Genomic DNA, 24,677 nt, shown 5'->3' with positions numbered 1-24,677 from the left:
AAGACAAAAATGTATGGCCCAAATGAAAGAACAGATCAAAGCTCCAAAAATAGAACTAAGTGATGAAGAGATAACCAAACTATAAGATGCAGAGTTCAAAACACTGGTAATCAGGATGCTCACAGAAATGGTTGAAGATAGTTGCAAAATAGAGGAAAAAGTGAAGGCTCTGAAAAGTGAAATAAAGAAAAATATACAGGGAACCAACAGTGAAGGGAGGAAATCGGGACTCAAATCAATGATTTGGAGCAGAAGGAAGAAATAAACATTCAACCACAACAGAGTGAAAAAACAAGAATTCAGAAAAACGAGGAGAGGCTTAGGAACCTCCAGGACAACTTTAAATGTTTCAACATCCAAATCACAGGTGTGCCAAAGGAGAAGAGGAAGATGAAGAAATTGAAAGCTTATTTGAAAACATAATGAAGGAGAACTTCCCCAATCTGATAAAGGAAATAGACTTCCAGGAAGTCCAGGATGCTCAGAGAATCCCAAAGAAGTTGGACCCAAGGAAGCACACACCAAGGCCCATCATAATTATATTACCTAAGATTAAAGATAAGAAGAGAATCTTAAAAGCAGCAAGGGAAAAGGAGACAGTTACCTACAAAGAAGTCCCCATAAGACTATCAGCTGCTTTCTACAAAGAACCCTTGTAGGCAAGAAAGGACTGAAAAGAAGTATTCGAAGTCATGAAAGGGAAGGACCTACATCCAAGATTACTCTATCCAGCAAAGCTATCAGTTAGAATGGAAGGGCAGATAAAGTGCTTCCCAAATAAGGTCAAATTAAAGGAGTTCATCATCACCCAGCCCTTATTATATGAAATGTTAAAGGTACTTATATAAAAAAAAAAAGGTCACAATTATGAACAGTAAAATGACAACAGACTCACAACTCTCAACAACTGAACCAAAAACAAAAACCAAGCAAACACTAGAACAGTAACAGAATCACAGAAATGGAGATCACATGGAGGGTTATCAGCGGGGAGAGGGAAGGGGGATAATGGGTGGAAAGGTTCAGGGAATAAGAAGCATAAATGGTACATACAAAATAGACAGGGGGAAGTAGAGAAGCCAAAGAACTTATATGTATAACCCATAGGCATGAACTAAGGGTGTGGAAGGATTAGTGGGAAGGGTGGTGCAGGGCAGACAGGAATAAAGGGGAGAAAAAATGGGACAAGGGAGAACTGTAATAGCATAATCAATAAAATGTTACCTTAAAAAAAATAAGATGTTATAAACTACAGAGTGCTGTATTAAATCATAAATTATCACCTCATGTTTTTCCCAGTTAGATAAAAAAAAATTTTTTTTGTCCTTGACCTGGCTCCTTTTCTAGGCTTTGTTCTCAGCATTACCTTTGGGTTTATCCCTGACTAAATCATTTGCCTTTGAGCAGCTTCTGTTCCAGCCCTGGCCTCTTCTCATCACTCACTGGTACTACTGGGCTTGCCTGGCTGCCCTGTGTTTACAACCCCAGATTAAAATTTTAAAGAGATTCAAGACAGAAAAGAGAAGACAACATATAATACCCATAATACTATACATTTTTAATTTAGTTTTTTTATTGACATATGCAAACATACATAAAAGCAGAAAGTGATTTCCCACTGTACTTGTTCACTTGACTTCAGCCTTTATCAGTGTTTGCCACATACTCCCCACTTTCTTTTGCTACAGTATCTCTAAGCAAATCTCAGAAATTGTTTTATTCCACTTTCAATATATATGTCTAATAATCTTTTTTTAAAATATAATAAGATTAGTAGTTCTATATTATTCAGTCCATTTCCCCCAGTGATATCAAAGGTGTTTTTATTTTTCTTTTTGTTTTTAACAATTGATGTATTCAAATTAAAATCCAAACAAGGTTTATGTATTGCATTTGGGTGATATGTCTCTTTAAGACTTGTAAAAACTGTAATATTTTCCCAGTGCTTTAAAAATGTTTTTGTTATTCAGGCATGATATGTATGCAGTGAAGTGCCCAAATCATAAGGGCACAACTTAGTGATTAGAAAAATAATGTACACACATTCATGTCCTTGTAACCACCACCAGTGCAGAAACTTCATTATTTTGTTACTACCATCTGAATGATACATTAAGGCAGACTGTTTTAATGCTCAGAAAACATCTTTATTTTTATTTCATAAAGTCATAATTCCCAGTAGCCTAAGCTATGTTTATCTTTTTAAAATGTTGAAAATGCCCATGGAAAAGCTATGTTCCATTAGCATAGAGAATGTGTCGGTTAAGAAAGTAGTTAATTTCTTTGACTGGAATTTTGCCAGTTCATTGTGTAATGTGAGTTATCTTCTGAGAATTATAAGCACTAATAATCAGTAGTGCTAATTAGCAGTCATAGGTGTTCTGATTAAAAATGAAAAGCAAAGTAATTGTCCTGAGGCAATTTGTTCTGTGGACAGAACTTTTCAAAAATAAGGATCTCTGGCCAGAAAAAATAATAACCATTGTCACAGAACCAGAGAATTTTAGTTTTGATATTTACCTTAGAGAGAATTTCAGCAACCCCCTTCCTTGAATGGATGAGGTAAAGTCCATGGTGTTAGAATCTTTCTTCAGAGCACACAGGTAGCTATGGTTTGTTTACATAGGGTTTGTTTTATATCACCTTTAATTTTTGACTTAAACTTTTTATATCACGTGAAGAGTGAATTTTTTAGGTTCTCATAGGACGACCCCTGCCTGCCAGTATGTGATTCTGTTTGTGCACCATTGCCATGTTTATCGTGGTGTAGTATTTTCATGCTTTGTTGTGCGTTGCCCCTATTTTAAAAAATAAGTAGGAAACTGAAGTGTGAAGGTACTGTTACTAGTGATAAGAAGTGTAGGTCACGTATATAATATAATTGCGATGATGGTAGAAATCATCAAGCATTCTAAATGTGAACTATTGTCAGCCTCACTGTGTATGTGATATACACCATTAACTGCTCAACTTCAAAGGAATACAAAGTTAAAGACAAAATGCTTGAAATAGCTCACCAAAATTGTCCTAACATCAATTAAAGATGTAATTAGGGATTTAAATGTTTTTAGCTCTATTGGAAAAATTCATATTTTACTTTGATTCATTTGATATTTGCACATGTTTGCTGGAAGTCTTTATGCATTAAAGTATTTGAAGAATGTCTTTTGCATTACTATAGAAAATACTTATTAAGGGTTTTTTTTTTCTCCAGTTTGTAAGTTCCCGATTGGTGTGACTTTAAAATTGTGCTGGTTTTAAATGTATTTATTTCTATTTTAAGAATTCTACATTTATTATTTAAGTATAATAAAAAGTTAATTCATACATTCAGAATGTAAATATCCTGTATCTTCTGGAATATGGAACTTAATGGACCATAAGAGATCATTTCTTCTGATTCTTCCCTCAACTTACGTGGCCAGCCTTCTCCCAACACAGAATCATCCTTTGTCCTTAAGCCTCCATCTGCCTCAGCAGCCTAGCATAGCTGGGGGAAGGCACCCTTGCCACCCCGTTCATTCTGAGAGGGGTGGACCAGTGGGCTCTGTTCTTAGCAAATAGTAAAATACCAACAATGTAGCTGTCCCAGTGTTATAGCATATGCAATTTCATTAACCCAAGAGAAAATTACCTCAAGACAGTGTTGTAATTATGGCAAGAGAGACTTCTACTTTGAGGTTACATAAAGAGAAGGGAATATCAGTGTCTCCTTGCCCTGGAACTGAGATATCTTGGAGAAACTCTCAGTAAGGGCCATAGAAGAAATTCCATGATAGCTTGTTATCATTATTAATATTTCCATAATAGCTTGCTATTAATATTTCAATAAATTCCATAAAAGTATTATACATGAAAAAAGAAGACAAAACTTGCTAAGAAGCACATGAATGCATCTCGAACAAACAGTAAGCTAAACATTATCTGCAGAAATTTGAGTTTAAACGGCCAATTAAAAAGGTTGAGGATTAGGGAACACTACATTTTGTCCAAGTAAAATCTAGAAATGGTTGACAAAAAACAATGAGCAAAACAAAAACTGTTAGGAGCAGTGCCTTTTTTTTCTTGATGATAAATGTGAGTGTTCGAAGAGAGAGAGTCCTGTAGCTATTGAATGGCTCAATTTCATAACACTTGAGCATCTAGAAACTTAACCGGTATGTTACTCACATACCAGAGAAAATTGTGTAAATTCTAGAAGAACTACTGGAATCTGTTTTCCCCTCCTTCAAATTCCTCCATCTATACCAGTAATAAAAAGATTTTTTTCTCTTTCTATTGTATTTTTCCCATTACCATTTATCTCGTTTACACCTGTGCCACCTCCACCTGCCCCCGCAATCACCACGTTGTTGTTGTCCATATTATTTTTAAATAGTCTCATTTTGTTCTCAGAATCAGTATTAGCCTTTGCTGCAAAAAGCTGGTCATACAATACCTTTCTGCTTGTTAGTTGTTGTTTTTAATCCAACACCAGCTCCAAAAAAAGACTTTCGTAAAACAGATTTTCTTAGTGTTTCAGATAATTTTTTCTTCTAGTTCTATTACAAGGAAATGAAATGTAACTTAAAGAAGTAAACCATATGCATTGGCACTAGCAAGACCTAAAATAAATTAATTGTGTGTGTTACCTTAAGGAAAGAAATGAATGAATTTATAGAAAATATAACTCAATTCAAGTGATGGGTATATTCTTAGCATAATACACAACCTGTTTTCAGGAACCATGTAAAATCAAGACACCACTAGGATGAATAGTAGAGTGACAGTGGCAACATAAGTGACAAATTTATCCTGTTATTATGAGATTATATATAGGAGGTGATATGTTTTAAAATGGGATCTAAAAATACTCTTATCAAGATAAAATTTGAATATTTGACAAAGGCTTGTTGTTACTTTAAAATTGCTTTTATTTAAATCATGCACAGCAAAGTTTCTTCATGCATCCATCACTTAGAATGTTTTAACTTACTCTAAGATGTATCAAACAGCAGATAGAATTATGGGTTTATGTACAAATGGTCCCAATATTTCAAGAGTTTGCTTAGTTGTATTTACTTTTAATATGTTTACAAATGAGAACAAAGCAGCCTACTGACTGTACTGAATTGTACAATTTCTTTTCTTCAAAGGATACTTTGTGAAACTGTGAAGGACTTCGTTGCCAAAGTAGAGAAGGCATATGAGAAAACATTGGAAAATGCTGTTGTAGCTGATGCCGTGGCCAGTAAAGTAAGGACGCACGGTGGGGCATGGAAGAATTTCATGGACAGGGTTAACACTGAACTTGTTTTATAGCTAAAATGATTAAGTGGTTTTCCTGCCAAAGCATCATAAATCAAGAGAAAAGTTACTTTTGAAATACCTGTGATGGTTTAAAAACACTCTATTTCCTACCCCTTTAAGGGGTAGGAAAACTATATTGCTGAAGACCATCTGACAAACCAAATTTTATAACACAACTCCCGTGCCAATGGATTGGCATCTGGAAGGAGAAATGTCCAATAGTCAGGTCACTGGGGGAGAATGCTGGGTGCATAGGCTTCCAGGGGAGAGCAGAAATGGAATTAGCCTTCCATTTCAAGCAGACTTTGGCCAGTCAGGTACCCTACAGTACAGTTCCTCAGATTCCCTAGACTTCACAGTCCTCAGTACCTTTCAGCGTTCTGTTTTTGCCTTTATCTTTATAAATTTCTTTCCCCTTCGAGAGTTTTCTGAGGCTAAAATGAGAGTAGTTTACTGAACCTTAAAAGCTCCTACTGTGGTTGCTCTCATGATTTCATGGCAAGGCATTTTTATAAGACTGGGCTCTCTTGGGCTTGCAAAGAAATGATCTCCCTGAAATTCATGATGTAGATGGTGGGATAATTGAGCGGAAGAAAAAGAGAATACAAACAAACATACATTTGAGGTTTTCAGCCTTTCTCTTGTTTTTCTGCTCTGTGGAGAGCTTCAGAAAACAGAAACCCTCTCTAGTGATAGTTTTTTTAATTGTATTTTTTTATTACCTTTTATCCCCCTTATATCATTCTCCCCCTCCACCCCTACAATCAGCACAGCGTTATCCATGTCCATGGGTCCTTTTTCCTTTTTCCTCAATCCCTCTACCCCAAACCCCCACCCCAAAGCTGTCATCCTGCTTTCTATCTATGACTCTGTCTCTGTTTTGCATGTTAGTTTAGTTTGTTCATTAGATTCTACACATGAGTGAAATCATATGGTATTTATTTTTCCCTGACTGCCTTATTTCACTTAACATAATACTCTCCAAGTCTATCTATGTTGTTGCCCTTTTTATGGCTGAGTAGTATTCCATTGTATATACATATCATGGTTGTTTCATCCACTCATCTACTGATGGATGCTTGGACTCCTTCCATATTTTGGTAACTGTAAATAATGCTGCAATGGGCATAGGGGTGCTTATGTTCTTCTGAATTAGTGTTTTGGGTTCCTTCAGATATATTTCCAGAAGTGGGATTGCTAGATCAAAAGGCAGATCCATTTTTAATTTTTTGAGGTTTCTCCATACTGCTTTTCACAGTGGCTGCACCAATCTGCATTCCCACCAGTAGTACAAAAGGGTTCCCCTTTCTCTGCATCCTCACCAGCACTTATTGTTTATTGATTTATTGATGACAGCCATTCTGACAGGTGTGAAGTGATATCTCATTGTGGTTTTAATTTGCATTTCCCCGATGATTACTGATGTTGAGCATCTTTTCATATGTTTATTCGCCATCTGTATGTCCTCTTTGGAGACGTGTCTATTCAGGTCCTTTGCCCATTTTTTAATTAGATTGTCCTGTTTTTGTTGATGGGTGTTTTTGTTTGTTTTTGGTATTGAGTTTTGTAAGTTCTTTATAACTTTGGATATTAACCCTTTATCAAATGTATCAGGGAACTTTTAGTTGGTTGTCTATATTGTTGATGATTTCCCTTGTTGTGCAAAATTTTTTAGTTTGAGGTAGTTCCATTCATTTATTGTTTCTTTTGTTTCCCTTGCCTGAGGACATATACCAGAAAAATATTGCTACAAGCAATGTCTGAGATTTTATTGCCTATGTTTTTGTCTAGGGTTTTTGTGCTTTCAGGTCTAACATTTAAGCCTTTAATCCATTTTGAATTTTTCTTGTGTGTTGCGAAGAAGGTGGTCTAGTTTGATTTTGTTGCATGTATCTGACCAAATTTCCCAACACCATTTACTGAATAAACTGTTTTTAGCCCATTGAATATGCTTGCTTCCTCTGTCAAATATTTTAGTGACATTTTTTTCTTTTCACATTTTCTGCTGTAACTTTGTCTTGGGCTGTCATCAAAGACAAATAAATGGAGAATGAAAAAGTTTGAAGTTCAGTCCTAAATGTTTCTGTGCCCCCAGGAATTCAAGGAAAGCAGAAAGAAACAAGGGCTGATTGCTTTTGCATTGTCCTTTTTGCTCTTCCTTTGAGCCAGTGATTCCTTAAGCACTGTTTACTCCTTTGCAAACCAAAGCTTTGAAGGTGAGCTTACCAAACCTCAATCTGCAGCTTGTAATGCTCAAGATGGTGCCATATGTCGATTACCTTAAAAAAGTATTTATACTATGTTTTGTATAATATATAGCAAATTTTGTATAATACATAAAATTTTCATGCAGTGGTCATTCTTATTTATTTATTTGTTTATTTATTTATTTATTTTGAGGCGGGGGGAGGGAAGAAGAAAGAGAGGGAGAGAAACATCAGTGTGTGTGGTTGCCTCTCGCACAACCCCTACTGGGGACCTGGTCGGCAACCCAGGCATGTGCCCTGACTGGGAATCAAACCGACATCCCTTTGGTTCACAGGCCAGCACTCAGTCCATTGAGCTACACCATCCAGGGCCAATGGTCATTTTATAGTAAGGGGTTTGTTGTGTTGTTTTTCTTTCTTTCTTCCTTTCTCCCTTTCTTTTCTTTCTTTTCTTTCTTTCGAAAAATAGCTATACCAAAACTGTAAAGGTTTTTACCCGTGAATTAGGTTGAGTGGTTCTGAAGTATGAATTTCCATAAGAATTGTGTTGATTTTTTAAAATTATAAATTATTTAGTCCATGGGTATCTAAAGTAATATGTAATATCCAATTAATGGTAAACATCAATATATTGGGTTTTTCCTCTAAAATCAGAAATCATTCATTTAACTTACCCTTTTTTTTAATTCACTAAAAGAGATTCATTATGACCTTTTTCATTTTCTTAGTGTTCGGTCCTAAATGAGAAGCTTGACCAACTGCTCCAGGCTTTGCACACCGATTCCCAGGCCGCTCAAGTTCTCCCGGGCATTGGCTCTGTCATTGTAGAAGAAGATACTGTGGAATCTTCAAGTGAAGAATCGTTATGTGAAAGCAAGGAACAACTCTTGGATGACACTACAAAACCTTCCTCCCAGAAAGCAGTCAAACCAAAGGCAATAATGATGCGGGCAAACAGTTTAAAGAAAGCAGTGAGGCAGGTCATCGAAGAAGCAGGAAAAGGTACACATGAACAAAATTGGCTTTTGAAGAAGTTAGCGACATTCTCATTGCAAACAGTGAAATTTTTGTACTGGTCAGACTGGACACACTTAAAAAGTTAGTGTTTTTTTTAAGACAGAATAAAAGGTAAAGCTATTAAAGTGATATATAGACTCTTAGAATTTTTATAGCAGACTAAAAGTTAATTATAACATAGATAATAAGTATCCAAAAACCTTTTTCAGGTTGTAACTTAAAATTGGGCTTGTATTTCATTCTCTAAAATTTTTTTTATATATTATTTTTTCTTCTAATAAAAATATAATTTTGACAGTTTAATTTTATAATCTCTAGCACTTACAGACAATACCCTTAAGTTTATTGCCAATTAGTGTTTCTTTGTGAATATGGAATTTATTTTGATTTATGTTCCAATTTTCCTTCCCTGAGCGTATATTGATATTAATGGATTTCATTTTTTCTTGTTTAAACATATTTATCTTCTTATTACTTAAAGTTATGGAAGACCAGACAGTTTACCCCTGTGAACCAGTTAATCAGTCATTTGATTATGATAGCACAGAAACAGATGAATCTAAAGAATCTAAAGATGATGATGCAAAAGAGTCATTAACTGGTAAGAAAACTATGATGAAAGTATTTTGAAATTAAATAAAATATAATAATGCTTGTTCTTTTCAAGATGCTTATCAGTTTGGCCCTGGCTGGTGTGGCTCAGTGGATTGAGTGCCGGCCTGTGATCCAAAGGGCTGCTGGTTCGATCCAGGCAGGGCACATGCGTGTGTTTCCCATTGAGCAGCACATGAGAGGAACCACACAGTGATGTTTCCCTCCCTCTCCTTCTCTCTCCTTTACCCTCTCTCTAAAAATAAATAAAATCTTTTTTGAAGTTTTATCAGTTTGAAATAAACTATTTGTATTTTTTTAATTGCTCAATTACAGTTGTCCCTATTTTTTCCCCATTACTTTCCCCTGCCCTACCAACCCCCCACTCCCCACATTCAGTTCTCCCTTCCACTCTCCCCCACCCCAGTTGTCTTTGTCCATGTGTCTTTTATACATGTTCCTTAATGACCCTTCCCCTTCTTTCCCCCATTATTCCTCCCCTTTCCCCTCTGGGTACTGTCAGTTTGTTCTTTATTTCCATGTCTCTGGTTCTGTTTTGCTCTCTTATTTCTTTTGTTCATTAGGTTTCACTTATAGGTGAGATCATATGCTATTTGTCTTTCACCGCCTTGCTTATTTCACTTAGCATAATGCTTTAACAAGTCTTTTCAAAATGTAAAGCTTAGCTATTAATGAATACTTAAAGGTAACATTATTTAGACTATTGTCAAGTTCTTTCACATCTCCTTTTTATCACATAATGTAGAGGTTATTGTAGTAAACTAAGGATTATAGGAGCAAACATGCTTAAATGTCTCAGTTTTCCTGAAGAAACAGGGAAGAAACAAAAACTTATATAGGCAGATTATAACCAATTTGTGCCCACATCTTCCTTTGAGAATGAAAACTGCCCCACATGCATAAAATTTAGCATTTAAATAATTTAGCAGTTCCTTGAGTTCCATTGATCAGTGTAGAAGTGGTTGATAATCTTTATTGCTAAATTAAACTTTAAAAATCATAAGATATCTAGTTATAACCCCTTCACTACTGAAATTAACTCTACCAATAAATTAATGTGTAGTTGCTTTAAGAATGCTAACCATTTCTTCATCTTTTAAGTTTGAATTGAGAATGGACTTATACTTTTAATATATCATATTGCATAAGGGAAAGATTAATTTAGGAGATTAAAAGCAGAAATTAAAATGTTAATGAAAATGAGAAAATAATATGAAAATAATTACATAGTACTAATGTAAAGTCAACACTTAGAGTGTTTGCAATCATTCCATTTATCTTCATTACATATTAACTTGGGTAGATTACTACTCTGTGGCTTCCTCATCTGTAAAGTGAGGATAATAGTGTACCTGCTTCATAATATACCCACCTACTTGTGAGGATTTGTTTAATAAGTTAATATATATAAAATGCCTAGAATAAAGACTCATGCATAATGCTATCTGTATGAGTGTTTGATATCATTATTATTATTGCTACTACTGCCACTGGTACTCATTACATTAACTTTGAAAAAATGTCCCTTCATTGTATTTAAAACTCTAAAAAAACTTCAAATTAGACCACCTTTATAGAACTTAACATGTCTGGCATACAACCATCACTTGCATATTCTGTAACCTTAGCCTTTTTAGACTTACTGTACACCTGTTCCAGCACACAACCCAGTTCTATAACCTTAGACCTTACTTCCTTAAATTTTCACCTAGGAATAGTTATTACTCATGAAGTTTTATGTGCGATAATGTTACCAGTAATGACTAATGGCATTTGTATAGTGCTTTGTGGTTAGTTTAAAAGCAGTTTCACACGTTATTCCACTATACTGAGGATAACCCTGCCGTGTCACTATGCCCTTTTTCTATACCTGCTATCTTCTTTTCCAGGTTATCTCTCCTAAGTTCCTCTTGCAATCTTTGACTTGATTATTTCAAACTTCTTGTTTTTCTGGTTGCACCCATCTGTTTGGTCATTGTTTATTCTAAAATGTGATTCCCATTTTGAACCAAATTCTCCATTTCTGTAGTGTAAGAGCACACTGATACACATAAACTACTCATTCTGGACATTGTTACTGTTATAAATATTACCCAAGATTTATTTTGTTGCCTTGAAGTATTATATAATACTATATAAAACTGGACTCCTCCTTTTGTTTTAGTGCAAGTGATTTTTTAACCTAATTTTAGTAGTTTACACTCAGCCCTGTGAACTTTGATCTTTTTGATACAAATCTATCATTTCACCTTGTGAAAGTCTTTTGAAGCTTTATTTTAGCATGTTACATGTACTTCATCTGGAATTCTATAAGCAGGCTTTCCATGTTTCATCCATGAAAAAATGTTGACTCAAGCAAGGCAAACAATGGTGTTGTTACAGTATAGTGCTTAATAATTCCCCCTAACATAATGGCTGTCTTTGGAGGATTGGTTTTTCAGCACTCACTGCTAATGGTTTTTCAGCTAGTTATCACACACCTTACTGATATTCTCATGAATTTGACATTTCCACTGTAGTGAGCAAAGGAAACTAAAAAATGCAGTTGTAGAGCTATACATATTGATTTTGATATAGCAGATTATGTGTCTTTAAGGATGCAGTATTTGATCTTATTTGTTGCCGAGTAATCCAATTTAGTCAGAATCTGAAATAGAAGTGTTTCTGTATTAAATAATCCTTACTTTTTGAAGCACACTCATTGTATTACCATTATTTTTTGTAATAATGTCTGAGATGTGCAAGAACAGTTTATTTATATGACTAATGAAACTTTTGAGAAGAAGCATGAAACATTAATTTATTTACTTGCAATGAAACATCAGTCTTAGCCACTAGGATGCTCTCTGCTTTTTATCAGGGATGAATATCAAAAGGTGGTTTTTATTAGAAATTGGCCCCAGGGCCTCCATCTGTCAAAAAAAAGTGTATCTGTTCTGTTACTTTTCTTTAGTGCACCTGGACTGTTTTTGAACAAAGAGAAGACAGTGTAAGATTAATACAGTTAATTTGTGATTAGTCCTAGAAAGAATAAAAGTAATTAAGTTTTAGAGTATTTTTAAATTGAGTTTGAGGATTACTGTTTTTTTAAACACCTGCCAGTAACTCCTAAATTAGTTATGCTTTCCATTAAAATACTCCAGTTTATGTAGAGTTAAATCTCTGTTTTTGTTGTTAACTTTGAGAATAATTCTCTTTTGGAACAAATTTTAAAATGTATTGAGGTTTTATAAAATGTGATAGGATTGATTGGGGCAAATCATTGTTTTGAATAAATAATTGATGAAAAGTATACTGCTTTCATTTGAAAAAATACTATTTTTCTTTCCATTTATAGAAGAAAATGTTAACTCATGTTTAACATACTAGTTCTGGAAATTAATTAAATTTGATCATTCACTCAACATTTATGAAAAAAAAAGGATTGCATTGATAATATAGATAACACATTTTATTTTTTTTAAAAAATCAGATTTCAGAATTTCTTTTTATCTTTACACATGAGGTGGTCACATTCAAATTATGAATATTACTGACCTTTAAGTACAGTAGACACCTCTTTTCTAGCGATCTTCATCTATTTGAAATGAGAGATCAAGTTATCCACCTGTGGCAGAGTTTCTCCATATGGTAAATCTCAAGAAAATAAAAACTAAATAGTAACATAAGAAAGCACAGTGTAATATTATTTCTACTGATGGATTTAAACATGAATTAAATTGTTTTATGTCTTGAACTTTTAGGGGCTTGCTTATTTCTGTAACTATCATTTTTTTGTTTTTAATCTGGACCTTTTGCCAACAGTTAAAACTGCACCTCAGTCTCCAGATAGTCGGGCAAGTCGTTCCCAAACTGACTCTGGCCCTGGTCCAACTGTGGCAGCCAGCAAAGAAAACCTCCCTGTGCTCAATACCAGAATAATCTGCCCAGGTAATACGTATTCTGATATATTGTCTATTTGTAACTATTTCTGTGAAGATGTATAAGTACTCATTTCTATGAACTACTGCAATGTGCTCTTAAAGATAAATGTCCCTTTAAGAGAATGTGCTTGATACACTTACCAACTAGAATTCAGATCCTTAAAATTTTGTGTGTATAAGAGTTGCCTAGAAAGTATTAAAATACATGTTTATGGGCTCTTCCCTGAGAAATTTTCTTTTAGTAGTTCCAGAATACAACCCAGGAATCTGCATTTATTAAGTACCCAAGATAAATATAATCTTATACTACTTTTTAAGTATCTTCACAGCTTTCCTTTTAGTTTTGTTTTGTTTTGTTTTTTTTAAATAATTTTAGAGAGAGAAAGAGGAAGTTGGAGGACAGGGAGGGAGGGAGAGACATTGATTCATTGATTCATTGTTCCACTGTTCCACTTATTTATGTAGTCATTGGATGATTTTTCTATGTGACCTGACTGAGGATTGAAGCTCAACTTTGGAATGCTAGGATGATGTTCTAGCCAACTGAAGTACTTACCTAGGGCCTCCTTTTTGTTTTAATCCACAAGTCTCTCTGCAGTTATTTTTAGACTAGAAATATTGTTTCATATTGGAACACCTGCAAAATCGATGCCAGACCTAATAAAATGAATTGTCATTGGGATTAGGTTTGTACTAGTGGAAACCTAGTAATTTGTTCAGCAGAGGACGGAAGAAAACATAGGTGTCCCAGAGGCCTTCTTAATTACTTGATGTTTGAATTAGTGAAAACTCTCCAGATTAATTCCAGGGTAGATTGGACCCCAAATTACACCCTGATATATAATACACCCTTGTGTCTTTTATAAGATATTTTTAAAGGTAAATCACAATTCCATAGTAATAGTTGGAAACCTTAGTACCCTCTTTCAATAGTGGATAGAACAAGAGAGATAAACAAGGAAATGGAAGACTTGAAAACACATAAAGCAAGTAGTCGTAATAGATGTTTATAGAACACTATACCCAACATCAGTAGAATACACATTCTTCTCAAGTACATAAAAAAAAAATATTTACCATGTATTAGGCCATAAAACAATTCTCAGTAAATTTAAAAGGATTGCAGTCATACAAGAAAATTTGGGAAATGGGGAAATGCACAAATATGTACATCAAAAAAAATCACAAGAGAAATTTAAAAATACTTTACTGTGAATAAAAACAAAAAATACATTATATATCAAAACATATTTGGTGCAGCTAAAGCAGTGCTTGGAGTGAAATTTATAGCTGTAAATGCCTGTATTAAAAAAATTGGAAAGATCTCATACATACCACTATAATTTGAAAAACTGGAAAAACAGGAGCAAACTAAATACAGAGCAACAGTGAGAAGGAAATCAATAAAGATTAGAGTGGAAATAAGTGAAATTGAGTAGAGAAAACAATATGGAAAACAATGAAACCACAAAAGTTGATTTGTGAACACATTAACAAAACTGATAAGCCTTTACACTGACAAAGAAAATAGAAGATTGAAATTACTGAAATCAGGAATTAAAGAGAAGATATCACTATGGACCATACAAAAATAGAAAGAATTATAAGGGAAAAGCTATAAAATATCGCATATCAACAAAGTAGATCACCTAGATGAAATGGACAAACTCGTAAAAACATTCTAACTACCTAAACTGCTTCAAGAAGAAATAGAAAATCTGTCTGGACGTAAAACAAGTGGAGAGATTGAATTAGTAATCAAAAACATTCTGTAAAGAAAAGCCCAGGAGCAAATTGTTTTCCTGCTGAAGTTTAAAGAAGAAGTAACACCAGTCCTTCATGTACTTTTTTAAAAACTATAAGAGGAAAAAACACTTTCCAACATATTCTATGAGGCAAGCATTACCCTGACACCAAAACCAAAGACATCACAAGAAACTATAAATCAATATCTTTATGAGTAACAACACAAAAATCTCCAACAAAATACTATCTAATTGAATCCAACAACTTGTAACAATTATACACCATTACCAGTATTATCCTAGTGATACAAGCTTGATTCAACATGTGAAAACCATATTAATAGAATAAATGACAAAAATCACATAATGAACTCAGGAGCATTTTTAAATATTCAGCATCCTCTGATGGTAAAAACACACAACCGGAATAGAAAGGAACTTCTTGGCTATTAAAAACCTACAGCTGACACAACACCTAATGGTGAAAAGCTCCAAGCTTTCTCTCTAAGATCAGGAACAAGACACTTGTCACTTCTATTCAATGTTGTATTGGAATTTTTAGCTTGGAACATTAGGAAAATAGGAAGAATTAGTCATCAAAATTGGAAATGAGGAAGTAAAACTGCATGTCATTATGGTTTACGTTGCATATAGAAAATCCTAAGGAATACACACAAACACACACTATTAGAGATAATAAATCACCTGGCTGGTGTAGCTCAGTGGATTGAGTGTGGGCTGCAAACCAAAGAGATAATAAATCACCACAACAAGGTTGCAGGATAAAAAGATCAATATACAAATAGTCACTGCATTTCTGTACACTAGTAATGCACAACCTGAACATGAACTTAAGAAAAATTTCATTTACAATAGCATAAAAAATAACAAAAATAAATAGGAATACATTTAACTAAGAAGATGAAAGATTTGAACACCAAAAACCACAAAACATTGCTGAAAGCAAGTAAAGATCTAACTTAATGTAGAGACATCTGTGTTCATGGATTGGAAGACGGTATTATTAAGATGGCAACTGAACTCCAACTGATTACAGATTCCTCACAAATCCCTATCAAACTTCCAACTGCCTATTATGAAGAAATTGACAAACTGATCATAAATTCACATTGAAATACAAAGGATCAAGAATAGTTAAAACAATATTATAAAGGAAGAAGTTGAAGGACACACTTCCTGATTATAAAGCTACAGTGTTCAAGACTGCATAGAACTGGCATAATAATGGTGACATAGGTCAATAGAAGAGAACTGGAAATCCAGAACTACTACATTTATAGTTAGTTGATTTTCAACAAATGTGATAAGACAGTTATTCAATGGGGAAAGAATAGTCTTTTCAACCACTGGTACTGGGACAACTAGATATAAACAAAAATTAAGTTGGACTGTTCCTTCACCTCATACATAAAAATGTAAGAGCTATACCTATAAAACCATAGAAGGACAATGTAGATGTAAATGCTTATAACCTTGGAGTAGCCATTGGCTTCTTAGATATGACACCAAAAGCACAAGCAACACAATATATAAATTGGACTTCACCAAAATTAAAAATATTTCTGATTTAAAGGACACCAGGAAGAAAGTGAGATGACAGTCTACAGGATGGGAGAGGGTATTTGAAAATGACATCTGATAAGGGAATATATACAGAACTCAAAATTCAAAAATAAAAGGACAGACATACCAATTTAAAAGTGGGCAAAGGATCTGGGTAGTCATTTTACCAAAAGAGATTTTTTAAAAGGCCAATAAGCCTGTGAAAAGATGATCACATCATTAGTTATCAGGGAAATGCAAATCAAAACCATAGTGAACAACCAAGACTACTCTACTTCACAAGGATCTTATTGAAAATGGAAGGCTAAATAAGGAGTTTCCCACACATAAAAAAGGCTAAAAGAATATATCTCCACCAAACCAGCATCGCAAGACATGCTAAAGGGACTGCTTTAAGAAAATGGGGCTTCCGGCAAGATGGAGGAATAGGTGGACGCACCATACCTCCCACGCACAACCAAGATTAGAACAACAACAATTTAGAGGCAAAATAACACCCAGAACTGACAGAGAATTTATCTGAATGGAAGTCGGACAGACAAGAAGTTGAAGTAGACCCGTTCATCCAGACCGGTAGGAGGGGCAGAGAGGAGCAGCTGGGTGCAGGTCGCGGCGCGCGGAGAACAGGGAGAACTGGGTGCATAAGGCAACCGGGAGCGCTTAAGGCATCTGGGGCGCACCAGATCGCAGCGGGTGAACTCTGAGTACGCAAGCAGAAGCGGCAGACCCAGTGAGGCGGCAGTTGTGGACCAGGGCAGAGCGCACAGCCCAGGATCCCAGGGAGGGGACTGGGGTCCCGGAGAGTGGAGCTGCCGCCATTGTTCCCGCCCCCACCCCCACATACAATGTCACAATCTACCCACTGGGGTGCCCAGCTGCAGTGAACACCTAAGGCTCCACCCCTCACGGTAACAGGAGCGACCCCATTTATAGGAACTGGAAGAACATCAACCAACAGAGCCCAGAGCAAGTAGAAGGAAGGAGGTAATGGAGATCAGAGCAGAATGAAATGACAATAGAGATTAAAAGAGCAATTCAAAGTGTTGATAAATCCAGGAGCTTATTCTTAGAAAAGATAAATAAAATTGACAACCCTTTAACCAGACTCATCAAGAAGAGAGAGGACCTAACCTGGCTGGTGTGGCTCAGTGAATTAGCCGTGGGCCTGGGAACCAGGGGATCACTGGTTTGATTCTCAGTCAGAGCACATGCCTGGGTTGCAGGCCACGTTCCTGGTGAGGGGCACACAGGAAGCAACCACACACTGTTGTTTCTCTTCCTCTACTTCTTTTTCCCTTTCTCTCTCCCTAAAAATAAATAAATAAAATCTAAAAAAAAGAAAAAAGGAAGAGAGAGGACCCAAGTAAATGAAATAAGAAACAGAAGAGAAGTTACAACTGATACCACAGGAATCCAAAGGATTGTAAAAAATTAATATGAACAATACATGGCAAGAAATTGGACAACCTGGGTGAAATGGAGAAGTTACTAGAGACATACAATCTTCTAAAACTGAATGAAGAAGAAGCAGAAAGCCCGAATACACCTATAACAACTAGTGAAATTAAAGTAGTAATGGAAAAACTCCTGGCACAAAAAAACCCTGGACTGGATGGTTTCAAAGATGAGTTTTACCTATGAAGCATTTAAAAAAGAACTAACTCCTGTCCTTTTTTAACTATTTCAAAAAATTCAAGAAGAGGGAAGACTACCAAACTCTTTTTATGAGGCCTGTATTATCCTAATTCCAAAACCAGGTAAAGACGCAAGAAAGGAAGAAAACTACAGGCCAGTATCACTGATGAACATAGACACTAAAATCCTTAACAAAATATTGGCAAACAGGATCCAGCAGTACATTAAAATGATGATACAAGTGGGATTCATCCCAGGGATGCAAGGATGGTACAATATTCACAAATCAATAAACGTTATATACCACATAAAAGGAAAGACAAAAATCATTGATTATATCAATAGATGCTGAAAAAGCATTTGATAAAGTATATCACCAACTTATGATAAAAATACTCCGTAAAGTAGGAATACAGGGAGCATACCTCAACATAATAAAAACCATATATGAGAAACCTACCGCCAGCATCATACTCAATGGGCAAAAACTAAAAGCTTTCCCTCTAAGATCAGGAGCAAGATAAGGGTGTCCACTTTCACCACTTTTATTCAACATAGTATTAGAAGTTATAGCCACAGCAATCTGACCAAAAAAAAGGCATCCAAATTGTAAAGGAAGAAGTAACATTGTCATTGTTTACAGATGACATTATAGTGTATGTAGAAAACCCTCTGGTCTCCACCAAAAAAAAAAACTACTTGGCCTGCCCTGGCTGGTGTGGCTCAGTGGATTGAGTGCTGGCCTGAGAACAAAAGGGTCACCGGTTCGATCCCCAGTCAGGGCACATGCCTGGGTTTCAGGCCAGGTCTCCAGTTGGGGGTGTACGAGAGGCAAGCACACATTGATGTTTCTCTCCATCTCTCTCAAAAAAATAAATAAATAAATAAAATTGCCATGCGCACACACACACACAAAAAAAACCCTATTTGACTTAATAAGTGAATTTGGCAAACAGCAGGATACAAAGTCAATATTCAGAAATTGGAGGTATATTTGTACACAAACAATGAAATATTAGAATCAGAAACTAGGAAAAAAATCCCATTTACTATAGTAACAAGAAAAATAAAGTACCTAGAAATAAACTTAACCGATGAGGTAAAAGATCTGTACTTGAAAATTACAGAGCACTGAAGAAAGAAATTAAGGAAGATACAAATAAATGGAAGCATATACTGTGTTCATGGGTTGGAAGAATTAACATCATTAAAATATGTATACTACCCAAAGCAATCTGTAGATTCAATGCGATCCCATTAAAATACCAATGACATATCTCCCAGACTTAGAACAAATGTTTCAAAAATTTATATGTATCCAAAAACAACTCCACATAGTTTCAGCAATCTTGAGAAAGAAGAACAAAGTAGGAGGGATCACAATACCTATGTCAAATTATATAACAAGGTGACTGTAATCAAAACAGTCTGGTACTGTCCTAAGAACTGACACATAAATCCATGGAACAGAATAGAGAGACAGAAATAAATTCAAGTCTCTATGGTCAATTAATATTTGACAAAGGGGACGGACATAGAATGGAGTAAAAATAGCCTCTTTAGTAAATGGTGTCAGGAGATCTGGACAGGTATGTGGAGAAAAATGAATGTAGACCACTAATTTACACCATACAGCAGAATAATCTCAAGATGGATAAAAGTCTAAATATCAGTTGTGACACCATAAAAGTCCTAGAGGAAAACATAGGCAGTAAAGTCTTAGATATCCCACGCTGCAAAATTTGGCTGATGTATCTCCTAGGGCAAGGGAAATAAAGAAAACACTAATAAACAAATGGGACTACATCAAATTATAAAGCTTCTGCACAGCTAAAGAAACCATCATCAAACTGAAAAGGGAACCTACTGTATGGCAAAACATTTGCTGCCAGTGATACTTCAGACAAGGGTTCGGTCTCGAAAATATATGAAGAACTCATTTCTCTCAACACCAGGAAGACAATTAAAAAATGGGCAAAGGACCTGAATAGACACTTCTTCGAGTAGGACATATAGAGGGCCCAGAGACATATGAAATGATGGTCAGCATCACTAGCCATCAGAGAGAAGAAAATTAAAATCACAATGAGCTACCACCTCACACTGGTCAGAATGGCCATCATTAACAAGTCAACGGGACTTCCAGCAAGATGGAGGAATAGGTGGATGCACCGTACCTCCTCGCACAACCAAGATTAGAACAACAATAATTTACACATAGAATAACACCCAGAACTGACAGAGGATTTATCTGAATGGAAGTCGGACAGCCAAGAAGTTGAAGTAGACCCGTACATCCAGACTGGTAGAAGAAGATGAGCCGGGCGGGCGCGTGTCGGCAGCGTGCACAGGTCGGGGAAAATTTGAGCGAAATCGGTGTGACAGCCATCCAGGGCGCTAGAACGCAGTGGTGATCTCTGAGTACGCAAGCTGCGGCTGGTGGACGCAGTGAGGCAGCGATTGTGGACCAGGACAGAGCTCGCAGCCCAGGATCCCAGAGAAGGGTCTGAGCCCAGGAGAACAGAACTACTGCCATTGTTCCCTCCCGTCCCCGCTCCCGCTCCCGCCCCTGCCCCCACATATAACGTCACAATTTAGCCACTGGGGTGCCCAGCCCCGGTGAATACCTAAGGCTCCATCCCCCACCGTAACAAGAACGACCAGACCGGGGGAAAAAAAAAAGGAGAGACAGGGAAAGACATGTTTCCAACAGAACAGATCAGTCCCCCCAGGACTCATCCTTTTGAGCGACCAAGAAATAGCCAGTCTATCAGATGCACAGTTCAAAACACTGGTGATCAGAAAGCTCACGGAATTGGTTGATTTTGGGCGCAAATTAGATGGAAAGATGCAGGTTACCATAAAAGAGATGCAGGAAGATACACGGAGGAGAGCCAATAGTGAAAGGAAGGAATCTGAGTCTCAAAACAATACAGTGGACCAGAAGGAAGATAGAATCAACCAAGCAGAAAAGCATGATGAAATAAGAATTCAAAAAGACGAGGAAAAGCTTAAGAGCATCCAGGACACCTTCAAACGTTCCAACATCCGAATTATAGGGGTACCAGAATGGGAAGGGGAAAAGCAACAAATTGAGCACGTATTTGAACAAATAATAAAGGAGAACTTCCCCAATCTGGCAAAGGGAACAGTCTTCCAAGAAATCCAAGAAGCTCAGAGAGCCCCCAAAGAAGTTGGACCCAAGAAGAAACACACCAAGGCACATCATAATTACATTAGCCAAGGTAAAAACGAAGGAGAGAATCCTAGAAGCAGCAAGAGATAAGGGGACAGTAACCTACAAAGGAGTTCCCATCAGACTGTCAGCTGATTTCTCCAAAGAGACCTTACAGGCAAGAAGGGCCTGGAAAGAAATATTCCAAGTCATGAAAGACAAGGACCTACATCCCAGATTGCTCTATCCAGCAAAGCTCTCATTTAGAATGGAAGGGCAGATAAAGTGCTTTTCAGATAAGGTCAAGTTAAAGGTGTTCATCATCATCAAGCCCTTATTTTATGAAATGTTAAAGGGACTTATCTAAGAAAAGAAGATAAAGAAAAGACATGTATAGTAAATGGACAGCAAACTCATAATTATTAACAATCACACCTAAAGCAAAACCAAAAGAAACTAAGTAAACAACTAGAACAAGAACAGAACCACAGAAATGGAGATCACATGGAGGGTTAGCAGCAGGGGCGTGGGAGAAGGAGAGAGGGGGAAAAGGTGTAGAGAATAAGTAGCATAGAATGTAGGTTGAAAATAGATACGGGGAGGGTAAGAATAGTATGGGAAATGTAGAAGCTAAAGAACTCATAAGTATGACACATGGACATGAACTAAAGGGGGGGAACGTGGGTGGGAGAGGGGGTACAGTGTGGATGGGGGAGAGAAGGGGGAAATGGGACAACTGTAATAGCATAATCAAAAAAATATATTAAAAAAATGATTATGGCTGTAAACCAAAGTGTCGCAGGTTCAATTCCCAGTCAGGGTACATGCCTGGGTTGCAGGCCATGACCCCCAGCAACCGCACATTGATGTTTCTCTCTCTCTCTCTCTCTCTCTCTCTCTCTCTGTCTCTCCCTCTCCCTTCCCTCTATAAAAAATAAATAAAAATAAAATCTTAAAAAAAAAACAAATCAACAAACAAGTGCTGGCGAGGATATGGAGAAAAGGGAACTGTAGTGCACTATTGGTGGGAATACAGACTGGTGCAGTCACTGTGGGAAACAGTAAGTAGTTTCCTCATAAAACTAAAGATGGAACTTCCTTTTGACCCAGCACTGGTATTATACCCTAAGAATCCTGAAACACCCATTCAAAGGAATATATACCCCCCTATGTTCATAGCACCATTATTTATAATAATAGCCAAGTGCTGGAAACAGACGAAGTGTCCATTGTAAATGAGTGAATTAAAAAACTGGTACATTTACACAGTGGAATGCTACACAACAGAAAGAAAGAAGAAGCTCCCGCCCTTTGTGACAGCATGGATGGATCTGGAGAGCATTATGCTAAGTGTAATAAGCCAGGTGGTGAAAAACAAATACCATATGATCTCACCTATAAGTGGAAACTAATCAACAAAACAAGCAAGCAAAATATAACCAGGACATTGAAATAAAGAACAAACTGACAGTAACCAGAAGGGAGTGGAAGGGGGATAATAGTGGGGAAAGGAGGAAGCGTTGTCAAGGAACATGTATAAGGGACACATGGACAAATCCAAAGGTGGGTAGGATCAAGGGTGGGAGGTGGGGGGCAGTGGCAGGGGTGAAAATGGAGACAGCTATACTTTAACAACAATAAAAAAATAGAAGAATATTGATCATGGATCAACCAAAATAAAGTGAAAGTAAATTTTAAAAAACCCACAGTGAAATATTGCTACCCCTACCACTAGGATGACTTTGATCAGAAAGACAGAAGATAACATAATACTAGCTAAGACATAGAGAAACTGGAACTGTCATCGTCACTGCTTAGAATATAAAATGGTGAAACCATTTTGAAAAAACCTGGCTGTACTTCAAAGAGTTAAACAGAATTAATATATAACCTAGAAATTCAAATACTAGGCATGTATCTATAAGAATTGAGAAGATATATTTGTGCACTTTTCACAACTATTTATAACAAGGTTATTTACAAAGCCAAAAAGTGAAAGAAAAAAAAAGTATCCATCAACTGAAATGGAGAAAGAAAATATAGTATGTGCATACAGTGGAATACTACTCAGCAATTAAAAAGAATGACGATTTAATACATACTATAACATGATGACCCTTGAAAACATTATACCATGTGAAAGTAGCTTAACATAGAAAGTCACATATTTCATGATTCCATTTATATGAAATGTCCATAATAGCCAATCCACCGAGACTGAAAGTGTTTTAGTAGACCCTTTTCAGGGTCTGTGGGTAGGGAAGAATGGCAATGACTGCTAATATATATGTATTTTCTTTTGAGAGTAATAAAAAAAGTTGTAGAATTAAATGGTTGCTATCATTGCACAATTTCTTGTATATACTATAGACAACTGAATTATACTCTTTTAAAGGATGAACTATACCTCAATGAAAATATTAAAACAAAAAAGAAATCCAGAACATGCTTGATTCTGGAAAGACCTCCATGTCTAGAGGTCATAGAGATTCAGTTCTGGAACATCGGGGTGACCTTTCTGGGTTGAAGCTGTAAATATGGCTAACCTTAAAACATTTTAGAAAATATTATACTTTTCTATGGGACAGTTGGGTATAGCTCTTCACCTGTCCAAACTCTTCTTTCCTCTCATCAGAACGTTTGCTTTGTTCTTTTGTTTACTTACTTAGACATAAGGGCAGTTGGCGTATTAAAGTATACTATTGCATTTTCGACTATGAAATTAAATGGTGAAATAAAATTCATCTTGATGTTTGATAGTAGCTAAACTTTAGTAGGTAAAACAATAATAATATAAGAAGAGCACACGGCACATGTTGGAAAAGAAATATTTGCTTAAGAAAGGTCCTTTTTTTTCCCCTAATTCTCTAATGTTCTCCAATTGCCTGACATAGTTTTGTTTACTAGTTTTCCTTTTGTTTGTTCCCTTAAATGCCTGTTACATTGTCTTCTTTCCAGACTTTGTGCTTCTGGCCTTAATATTGGGTTGAATAGATGATAAGATTTATTTACTTTTGCAAACCATAACTATTTAGTAGAAATAATGTTAAGATAAATTTGGTTTTGCATATTTAGAGAGAAGATAAATGCTTCATTTCTTAATGTTTAAAACTGTATTCTTCTAAAAATATAAATACACATCCTGGCTGGGTGTCTTAGTTGGTTAGAGCATCAGCCTGATACACAAAAGTTGCAGGTTTGATCCCCAGTCAGGGCACATACAGGAGTCAACTGATGAATGCATAAATAAGTGGAACAACAAATCGATAATTGGTGTTTCTATCCTTTCTCTCTCCCCCTCTGTCTCTCTAAAATCAATCAATAGGAATTTTTTAATTAAAAATATTAATACCTGCATTTAATATTGTACCACTTATCATTGACACCAACTTACGTTTTTACTTTAGTACATTTGTTAACATTTTAAGCAGTATTATTATCTATGCTTTGAGAGTATGGAAGTGGTAACTCCATGATATTTTGGGTAATT

The 24,677-nt window shown here is 36.0% G+C and overlaps 1 protein-coding gene across 5 annotated transcripts in view; it reads left to right on the top strand.

The window, feature by feature from the left end:
* The window catches only part of DGKH (diacylglycerol kinase eta), a 209,440-nt gene that overhangs the window by 151,309 nt on the left and 33,454 nt on the right, over positions 1-24,677 (top strand). For all 5 annotated transcript variants that reach the window (XM_045839171.1, XM_045839172.1, XM_045839174.1 and 2 more), the window contains 4 exons: positions 5,136-5,235; positions 8,225-8,498; positions 8,995-9,114; positions 12,930-13,055. In XM_045839171.1, coding sequence (XP_045695127.1) covers positions 5,136-5,235; positions 8,225-8,498; positions 8,995-9,114; positions 12,930-13,055 — 620 coding nt within the window. The remainder of the gene's footprint in view (positions 1-5,135; positions 5,236-8,224; positions 8,499-8,994; positions 9,115-12,929; positions 13,056-24,677) is intronic.

This window comes from Phyllostomus hastatus, unplaced genomic scaffold, assembly GCF_019186645.2.
Source record: "Phyllostomus hastatus isolate PE091 unplaced genomic scaffold, TTU_PhHast_1.1 phas_contig_29, whole genome shotgun sequence".
Lineage (NCBI taxonomy): Eukaryota > Metazoa > Chordata > Mammalia > Chiroptera > Phyllostomidae > Phyllostomus > Phyllostomus hastatus.
This window is presented reverse-complemented; position numbering and strand designations above follow the sequence as displayed.